General features: G+C 35.4%; 2 protein-coding genes across 2 annotated transcripts; one reads left to right on the plus strand and one right to left on the minus strand.

The window, feature by feature from the left end:
* The first annotated feature begins 1,363 nt into the window (after positions 1 to 1,363).
* Positions 1,364 to 1,956, plus strand: LOC144432822 (histone H2B-like). Its single transcript, XM_078121109.1, has one exon. The coding sequence runs from the start codon at positions 1,432 to 1,434 to the stop codon at positions 1,807 to 1,809; it is 378 nt and encodes a 125-aa protein (XP_077977235.1). The 5' UTR covers positions 1,364 to 1,431; the 3' UTR covers positions 1,810 to 1,956.
* Positions 1,957 to 3,186: 1,230 nt separating this feature from the next.
* Positions 3,187 to 10,713, minus strand: LOC144432623 (mitochondrial pyruvate carrier 2-like). Its single transcript, XM_078120885.1, has 5 exons — positions 10,553 to 10,713; positions 8,233 to 8,273; positions 7,476 to 7,560; positions 6,419 to 6,530; positions 3,187 to 4,874 (listed from the first exon to the last, which is right to left on the minus strand). The coding sequence occupies exons 1-5, from the start codon at positions 10,641 to 10,643 to the stop codon at positions 4,778 to 4,780; spliced, it is 426 nt and encodes a 141-aa protein (XP_077977011.1). The 5' UTR covers positions 10,644 to 10,713; the 3' UTR covers positions 3,187 to 4,777.
* Positions 10,714 to 10,733: the final 20 nt, after the last annotated feature.

Consider the following 10,733-nt stretch of genomic DNA (forward strand, 5'->3'; position numbering starts at 1 on the left):
TCTCATGAATATTCATTGTGCAACCATGAATATATTATTCCTGCTGACTCCCATTATACAGTGCCCCACAGCAAAGATACCCTATAGAGGCACAAGTTCAAGTTGAAGTTTCTCTGAAATCGCAAGTAATTGTAGGTGATGTAAAATCATGAAATGACTCTCCATAACCCATAGTTTATGAAAATGTCTCCATTTCTCTGGATTGTGTTCCCCTTTTAAAAATTACATTAACATTGAACCCATGAGGGATGGCCCTCACTGGACTTCTTGGGAGACAAATGTTTATATGCTTAAAGATTAACCCAGTATAAATAAAGATTATTATGTTCCTGTGATAATCCTTATAACATTCAAGAAGAAACTAGGAAACCAAAACAATATTGCTAGTAGCTGAAGAACAGCGCTGTATGTGACTTACCTGTATGATCAGTGATATATACGGAGGACAGAACTATAGTCACAGCAATCTCATCAAACTAGATTTCACCTTCAGAAGTAAATTATGTGACATATGTCTCTTTATTCAGACATATGTTATAATTACACATTACGTTATATAGTTTGCAGCCACGAATGATCTAGTCGTCGTTTCAAAGACCTGTGCAGGAGGGAAACCCTGCCGATCATCCGAGGTTAGGTAATATCGTAGACTGACACCAATACCTTGGGAGAGACTCAAACATGTGTATCTCTTGATTAATCTGATTGTGAAAATTGCTTTCTTAAATACAGTCAATCAATCAATCAATCACGTTTTATCATCTGAGGGTGCAAAAATGAACAAAATTACTTTGTTATTTAAGGAAAGAAAATTTGAGTGATCTAATGAGGTGATATGTCGACAAAGATGAAAACATGCCGCCTTTCACCGTATAAGAACAATGAATCTATTAGATGATAAAATTCGGTCTTCTACCGAAAATTTACAGAACTTTATCTGCAGAAATCTTAGAAGTAGATGGTCTACCCAACACAATTTAATATTATCAGAAATTCTAAATTAAGTCAGTAATTTTCTACAGGCAGGGATTTTTAGAAGATACTTCTAGAAATTCTGCCAATGTGCAATGCTGCGACGTGAGGACACTGACGAATGCGCACATCAAATAGTGCCCTCTACGATGCGATAAACGTGTTGTTTTGGTTTGTTGTCGTATTCCTTTTACGTTCGTAATACATATATTTGCCTATGGGTTAAATATGAAAACAACTCGCTTTTGATTGGCGTCGCCTATTTTCACCCAGGATCCAATATTTGCATATCTGTCTATATATAATGCGAACTCCTCACAGTCGATGGTCGCCCGAGTGACATGACCTGGATTGTTGTTGTACATATACAACATCTCGCCTACTGTGTGGATAAAACTGCTGTGTCAGATCTGAATAACAACGTGTATACGTACTGCTCAAGAGAGAGAACGAACGAAGATGCCTCCTATGAAAGGAAAGGGTGGTAAGGCTTCGAAGAAGGCGGACAGAGCAAGCGGTGTGCGCAGTGTTGGGGACAAGAAGAAAAGAAAGCGAAGGAAGGAAAGCTACGCTATCTATATTTACAAAGTCATGAAACAGGTTCATCCTGATACGGGCATCTCGTCCAAAGCCATGTCGATTATGAACAGTTTTGTGAACGACATATTCGAACGAATTGCAGCTGAGGCCTCTCGACTTGCGCATTACAACAAGAGAGCCACCATAACAAGCAGAGAGATCCAGACAGCCGTACGTCTCTTGCTGCCCGGAGAACTTGCCAAACATGCCGTCAGTGAAGGCACCAAAGCCGTCACCAAGTATACGAGTTCGAAGTAGTTTTCCCCGTGTTTGCTGCTTGTGTCCTTTGAAGCGCGCATATGGACAAGAACAATTTTGTTATTCGATTTTCCGTCTTTACTGGACTTGCATAATTTCGAACTGATGATGCAATACGGATGTATTTTATGTTTGGACTCGACTCGATCGATCGAAAGTAGACAAGAAACGTTAACAGTGAATTCAACAAATATTACATGTAATTATGTACAGTGTTCAAGTTAGATATAACATATTTGTTTTATTAAAATTAGAAGTTTTAAACCTAACATGACAATGTGTATTTGTTGTTTTTTATGCGAATCATGTAATTTGCAAGAGCCGTACGCGTTTTGTTGGCTATCTTCTTTATTGTGATTCCACAGAAGTCATATCATATATGCAAAGATTTGCCTTTTTTGATTACTTGTATGTTCAATAAAAAGATGTCATAGCATGCATTTTATCGCCAATACGTGCATTTAGTCATTGTCAGCGACAAAATAATTATGAAAGCGTATACTCATACACTAGGCCAGCAGGTTCTCGGGCGACTTTCGTCTATCCCCTGCTGTGAACAGTCTTGTCGGGCAAATAAAGTAAATGCATAGATGCCGCTACGTGTGATGTCGAATCCTCTCTTTCCCACCGTCTAGCGCAATGAGATATAAACCAAAAGTTGTTCATGCAAATAAGTAAACCCCGCCTGTTGGAATGATATGATGTAAATAGGGTATAGCATCCTGAGCTGACAAATATTATACCATATTTGGATGTTACCTCTCAATAAAAACTAACATTGGTCAGAATGTTAATGACGGCTTTGGTTTAATTAATAGGAATATATAAGGAGATTGAGATTTGATGCCAGTAATAACATCTTAGACTGTATGCAATGGATTACATATTTGTTTTAGGACAGTGTACAGTCTGTCCAAAATATTTTTCCTGGTCTAGTAACTGATAAGTTTTTAGATATATTTTATGCTTTTTAGATTTATATATTCGGAGGTTTTAAGCATTTTTTCACAATTTTCATTAACTACCCTAGTGCTACTTGGCATACTCTAAATCTCTGGTAGCTGAAATGCAATGTACAGTACAATGTGGTATATTCACAACATTTCATTTATACAGAACAGACACTGGTTTGGTTTGTTCAATGAGAAGGCTACGCAATGCAACGCAATGCATGCAATGGGAAATAGTTACTATACAGTAAGAATTTTTTAACCAATGCTTTCAGGAGCCTAAAGATTTGCAAGTTTATTTTATTGACAACCTCTTGATGTAAGAGAGACATTTACAAATGATATATAGTAGATTATAAACTTACAGATCGCAGTACAAAGGCTGGTCAGACTGTTATATGCAAAACGACAAAGTGCACAGTTAGTAAACCAAGCCTAAAACAGGCTTCAATGTATAGCGCCCTCTAGAGTCGTGTGTCGAAACGTACATGCACACTGAATTTGAACGTTGGCAAAATTTACTATATAAGCAAATTGTATTATTGGGGATGTTGACATGATTAGTGGACACAACAACCTGCAGCATAGAACACAATGAATCAAGTAAACATAGTTTCAAAATATATAGTCTTTGAAAAATTAAGCTGTTTTTTATTACACAACAGATACCATGATATTACATATGTTCTGGGCCAGCTAGTGTCTGTGCTGATTATGTGTGTCTCCACGGATCTTCACTTGCCTCAGAAACTGCATATGTTCATTACAAAATGCACAATTGTCAAGCTATTCATAATTAAGAATAGCTATTATATGACTCAAGCATACATATACCATTCATTTATACCACAGTCTATCACATTACTGTATGTCACAGTACACCAGATTAGAAAATACAACACCAAACACCAAATTAAAATACCAGAGTAACTCAAAATACTCATTTTCAAATTCATGCACGTTGTACCTGGTACATGGATATTTTGATTTATTTTTTGAGGGTATAAACTACAACTGGTTGTTTTCACAGTTATCAAACAGTTTTCAACTGTTGCACTGACCTATTCTAGTGTGTATTGACTGAACAATACGGAGTATGCTTGACCGCGATACTCGGCCAATGTATATTACATGTATATGATTATCCATGTCTGTTTCAACATTCAAGTCAAGTCAAAGACCATGATATACCAGCCTAGGGGCATGAACATTTCTGACTTTATCAATTGCAAACTTGTTACAGTTTAGGCTGCTCTCCCCAGCATCAAAATGGTTTGGTCCATTAGGATCTATTTTTACTTCATACCCTGATAGTTCAAAAAGACAAAACAGTAGCCGAAACCTTCAGTATACCTTGTATATACAGCCTGTCTTCATCTCTAAATCTGTGACTATGATAGCTTGTCGACTATTGACTTGTTATAGAATCCTATGGTTTGAAAATCATTCTCATATGCTAATTGGTCAAAGTGTGGAGTTATTACCTATGTCAGACTGTTTTATTATTCAAATGAAGTCATTATGTAAATGTACATTTGCACTTTGACCCCACTACAGTATGTAACAAATGAATTGTGATAATTTACATGTTATCTAACATACATATGATAACAGCTTTTTTTGGGTGTGTTTAACTTAATCAGTTTGAATGGCTACTATAACAAGGTGACAGCAGACAAGGGGTAGCATAGACACATATCCAGCACCGGAGTAAACAGGCTATACAGTAGTATATAGTTATATATCTCAAATTACAAGCACACCATGAAATCTATATTCCAATCAAAATATCTCTTTTCACTGCAATATCATAATTTTTCTCCAAAAAAATCACAATCCATATTATTTTATTCACGTATCTGATTATGAGTGACATTGTAGTCCCGGGTTTGACCTGACTACCCAATCAAAGTCCCTGATCAATTCTTCCAGTCAATCATTATTTCCTGTTTGACATTGCAGTTCAGCCTATCAGAGGTCAAGAGTTCCATCACACAGACTAGTTGCTTTAGCAACATCTATTTGCTTGGAGCAGCTGATGCTTCTATTTGTGGTTGCGGTGTCTCTGATGTTGCTTGTAATTCCTTTTCCTTTTCCTTCAGAGATTGCCGATACCTAGAAAAGTACACATGCATATTATTTTAGAACAATTCAATTTCTACTGGGTTGGGATTAATACATTGTACACACGCCTCAATTTTTACTGTTTGGTACCTAACCAGATGCTTTGACAAACAATAGTTTGTTACAGGAAAAAAGTTCCATCTCTTATAACAAATATTTCCAAAAATACTGCCAATGGCAATGTGCACAACTGAAATCCAATGTCTGACACACACATGAAGTGAGAGAAACATGAACACACCCCTACACACCCCTACAGGATAATGGAACATCCCATGAATTTTGGCTAAATGATTATGCAACATTATAATTTATATAACCATACTTCATAAACTTCCACTGTTAAGAATAGACTATTTTGATTGAAAATCACCCTTTTGAACCTAACTTGAAAACCACTGATTGGATCACTTTTATTTGAATGATTTTCACCTAGACACCCAGAATAATGTTGCCACCAAATCTCAAGGCAACAGTTAGGTCGTTTTTGACTTTAAGTCATTCACACACACACAACCACACACACACATTTTGTGATGCCTATAGCCCTACTGAACTACTTTCGTGTTCCATCTTTGTAACAAATGTTTCTAAACTAACATTGAAAGTGTAGAGGCTACTCTATGAGCTGTGCATTACATATTGATGGTTCTTTACTTTATATAGTAATATGTATATCTAATTAGCATATTAATACTCACAGGTGCACATAATAGCAGTTCTTAAGGGCATCACATTGGTCACTATTAAAAATGTATCACATGTACCCTAGAACCTATACTCATCACAGCACCCTATACGTGACTCACTACTGTTTAGTACAGTTACAAAGCTTGCATTTATATATTATATTGACTAACTTGCAAGCAACATACATGTAATCTATTCATGTTAACAAACTTCAGTCTAAGTCTTCCTAAGCTGTATTGCTTTGTAGTACAACAAACACTGCCGAGCTGCGGATAATAGAACTCATGGATGACTGAAATTTTCTTAACTTTTGACTCACATACATGTACACAAAAGACATAACAATGATAGACGATAGACTCTGACTGTGATTATGGTATACATGACTGTGATTATGGTATACATGACTGTGATTATGGTATACACGACTGTGATTATGGTATACACGACTGTGATTATGGTATACAGACTGTGATTATGGTATACATGACTGTGATTATGGTATACATGACTGTGATTATGGTATACACGACTGTGATTATGGTATACATGACTGTGATTATGGTATACATGACTGTGATTATGGTATACACGACTGTGATTATGGTATACATGACTGTGATTATGGTATACATGACTGTGATTATGGTATACACGACTGTGATTATGGTATACACGACTGTGATTATGGTATACATGACTGTGATTATGGTATACATGACTGTGATTATGGTATACACGACTGTGATTATGGTATACATGACTGTGATTATGGTATACATGAATGTGATTATGGTATACATGAATGTGATTACGTATACAGACTGTGATTAGAGTATACGTACATGTAAATCCTAGTGAGCTGCATCATTCCAGTTAGACCAACAAACAGATTTACGCTGAAGAGATTCCAGTTTTTAGGGATGATAACCATGGAATACCTGGCCCAGATACATCCTGTTGGGAGCGAATAGTTGACAATACAGGGCCGAGTGATATGACATATCTTACAAGTTACAGTATACCCAGTACTTAATAATAAATTAATATGCATTCAAGGGAAATAATAATTGACTCCACAATCAATGCTGGTAAGCTGATATAAAAGTTATCTTAGATATGCCTGTGGTCCAGTTGAGTCCCAATACAAGTTATTGTCAGTCAATGTGTATAGTCAATGTCTATAAATAACTTCACCAAAACAAATCAACAGGGAACTTGCAATCCAAGCTGAGCATATTCAGACGCAAAGGACAATGGGGTTATCTGTGGTTATCGTAATACCTAATCAGGAGCTACCGAAAAAATAAACCTCCCACAGTGGTCAGGGCGACTATGAATTGATCATTTGTGGTTAAAAACAATGTAACATTATTGTTTACAATACTATTTGATTAGCATTTATTGTCACATTTCCCATGATGCAACATTCAACATGGTGGGTTTGCAAGTTCCCTATTTTGAATCTTGTAATTTACCTTTACAGCGGCATACACACAATGCATTGCAATACAGTTGATAACAGTTGACAACATGATCAATTTTCTATACCTGCAATAACATTTTACCTCAGGCTAGATGGTCAATATATAGCATACAATGTCATAGTAGAGGGTCGAGTCATCATTCTCACACATGCCAATATAGGAATGAATCTGTAAAGCATGGAGTAAGGTGTTTACCAAGAAATTGAAAGATTGCTATTTCAGTATTTCTCTGACATGTCTAGAGAGTACAATTCTATTTCAGATAACAGGGATTATGTCAATGTGAAATCTATTTTGGGAGAACAAATTCTTCATTTGAATGCACTTACATATATATATATACATGTATCACGACATTATGACATATATATTGTTAACTATCTCCTACTGAGTGCCTTCATTTAAAGACACTTACCAGTTGCTGCCAATGCACCAGATTGTTTTGGACTAAGTTTCTCTGGAGGACGGACAGTATCTGCTATACCAGCAATGACAAGACCCTGTATAATGAAGGAAAACATCAATATCATCAACACACTTGGTAAGATAGACAGACAGTTAGCAAAAGTTATATCATCATGGCTTCACACAGAAATTGATTTTTGAAATTGAATTGCATCATATCAGTGTAGTGTAGTGTAGGATAGGATAGGATAGTATAGTATAGTATAGTATAGTATAGTGTAGTGTAGTATAGTATAGTATAGTATAGTGTAGTGTAGTATAGTATAGTGTAGTGTAGTATAGTGTAGTATAGTATAGTGTAGTGTAGTATAGTATAGTATAGTAATAGTATAGTAATAGAATAGTATAGTATAGTATAGTGTAGTGTAGTGTAGTGTAGTGTAGTGTAGTGTAGTATAATATGAATATCAATATATGAATTATACAAATGTAAGCACAACATGATATTCATTATCAGTAAATTAATGATTAATTATGCACATAACAGCAAATTAATACCAGCAATTATACATGAAATCTAATGCAAGAAAGGATTATTAAATTTGATGGTATGATGTAAATTTTCTTGTCTGTACAGGATTCCATGTAGAGTGTATGGTGTGAGGAGGATGCCTTTCACTTCTTATCTTTGACAAATACATGTTATGTTTGTTTGTGTTTACATGTTACTTATTGTTAGATCGCATTATTACAATTTCTACACTTACCCATTTAAATCCTGGTGCCCAAAAATGAATAGTTTTTAAACCTGTAATAAAGAAATTACAATAAATGAAGTAGCTGTTAACCTTTCTTCTTCTCTCATATTTTCTGTAATTGTAATTTGTATGCAGTGATGTTTGACAATTTCACCAACTAGAGACTCCTTGTTACTTTCAATAAACATTACTCCATATTGTAGACTGTACTTTTGATGGTACAGTGTCCTCCCCGGGGACTTTTTTTTTATTACTCAAAGTGTGGAGCCATAATTGTTAAAATTCAAATTCCAAGATTCGAATCATTCGATTTCGCGATCGCGTGACAAGACAGAGACGTAAATTCTTCGACCATTGGGGGCGCTATTCAATCGTACACTCCACAGCAGTGTCCCGTATATTCTATTTGTATTTCAGCATGTTTCGATCGAGTTAAATATATGTATTTCTCTGCGTATTATAATTATATATTAATTAGCGATTCAAGATACTGAATATAATGATAAACAAGAACTTGCCGGAACTTGTTGATGTTGTCTATATTCACGGCATTATTCAATATTGTTATAGACACCAGAATTGTTGCCTCAAGCCCTTGATTGACCCATCATGAATCAGAGAATTATTGATAATCAGATACCAAGTTTACAGTGATGTAGCGGACAACAATTACCAGTACTATTATACAATGAGACAGTGAGGGAGTGGAGTGTGATCTCTTTGAGATTGCAGATAATGTGGATGTGAAATCTTTGTGTCTGTATTTGTATATAATAGTTTAATACAATCAATCAATCAATCAATCAATCAATCAATCTTTATTACATAACAACATGCCATAGCAAGCATGGTAAAGCACTGAAAAAACGCATTGTGAATAACAGAAGAGATTACATATATATGATAATAAAATTAAGCAATAAACCACCCCCTGGGAATGGTACATTCTTGTATACCAAGAGGTTTTGACCAGTGAACAAAACTATTGTTATAAAATTATTATTAATAATAATTGTTATAGTTGGTAACATAATTGGTTAATAATAATAATTAACAATTAATAATTAATAATAATTGTTATAGTTGATTATTATTGTTACAGTTGGTAACATAATTTTACCAACATAATTGTACCAATTATGGCTCCACACTTCACACACTTTGGGTAAAAAAAAAAGTCACAGGGAGGACACTGTATCATCAAAATTACCCATTCCCAGGGGTGGTTTATCACTATTATATTATACCAGTATATTGAAAATATCGGAAACAAGATAAGACGCAACATTTTTTAGTTTCATTTGCACCCCCATCCCTGCACGGACTACAACGTTTGTAGACGAACAGTGAACATCAAAATTTGGATGCGTGCCAACTGTGCATTATCGCTCATTTTAGATGCGCTAGTTCGATGTCGAGACCAATCAGCTCTCTCGATTTGCACCATCAATATAGCACTATAATATAATAAATTATATAAACTATTCATTGCACTCTCTTATTTTATTACAGCAAAAGACAATATGTTGTATCATGTTAATGTTCAAAATTGTTTGATCTAATTTCTTTAGAGGGGGATAACTGTAGATACATGTCCTTAACTGCATTGAGTAAGGCCCAGCAGTTTCCCTATAAGTATAAAGACCAACAACATCTTGTATTTGTTGTCGGCCCTTAACCATGTCCAACTTTCATTTTCCCTTACAATTTCATCAACTGCTTTTCAACATTGCATTTAGACAATTATATTTACGAGATAACACCTGTCAGACCATTGGAAATCAATGTAGAGGGTGAAAATGGCGCCACAGAATATTTGCCAAATCTGACTTCATAGCAAGTTAAAATCTACATGTACCTCTGCAATCACATGTCAATGATACGTGATAATTCACTCTAGTCTAGGGTCCATAACTTTTTGTAACAATTTTAGTTACCATATCAAGGTGACTTATTCTATGACCCTTAACAAGAAACGTCATGGTAAAATGATATGCCATTTCTGTTGGTATTAACATATCAATGAGAGTTTATATATCACTTGCCACATACCACAATATCCAAATGGAATTGGCCAATAAATCCACGCTATATTCGTTGTCGACTTTGCTCCAAACTTGGAGTAATTATACTGACTCCAAATAGTACAGAATTGGAAAGTTGTTATAATCTGGACAATGCACATGTATAATTTTTGTTGTTGAAAGGCCTGTATAACTTATTTTTTATATAATATGTTGAAAGCGTAGAGTGGGCCGATCCTGTCACTCATACCAACATGCAACATGGTGGCATTGGTGTAAATGTCCCTCCTACACTGACGACTCACCTGCAGGGTGGTTCCATATCGGTAACAACTTCTCAGGTAATCTCCGTTCAATACGAAGTAGAAGTCCCCTGTAAGCGGCTACAAGTGCCATTGTCTTGTGGAGAAAAATCTCCCTATATATAACGGGATGAAGTTGGGTCTAGACGTCTGAATTTGGAACGTTTGTGTTGTAACTATTGTG

This window comes from Glandiceps talaboti, chromosome 3, assembly GCF_964340395.1.
Source record: "Glandiceps talaboti chromosome 3, keGlaTala1.1, whole genome shotgun sequence".
Classification (NCBI taxonomy): Eukaryota; Metazoa; Hemichordata; class Enteropneusta; family Spengelidae; genus Glandiceps; species Glandiceps talaboti.

What these genes read in the sequence shown, in the direction of transcription:
- LOC144432822 (XM_078121109.1), top strand. Translation starts at nt 1,432, where the DNA reads ATGCCTCCTATGAAAGGAAAGGGTGGTAAGGCTTCGAAGAAGGCGGAC.
- LOC144432623 (XM_078120885.1), bottom strand. Translation starts at nt 10,643, where the DNA reads ATGGCACTTGTAGCCGCTTACAGGGGACTTCTACTTCGTATTGAACGG. An exon ending in TGGTGCATTGGCAGCAACTG is followed by an intron (nt 6,531 to 7,475) that starts GTAAGTGTCTTT and finishes CGCTCCCAACAG; the next exon opens with GATGTATCTGGGCCAGGTAT. An exon ending in CAGCTCACTAGGATTTACAT is followed by an intron (nt 4,875 to 6,418) that starts GTACGTATACTC and finishes GTACTTTTCTAG; the next exon opens with GTATCGGCAATCTCTGAAGG.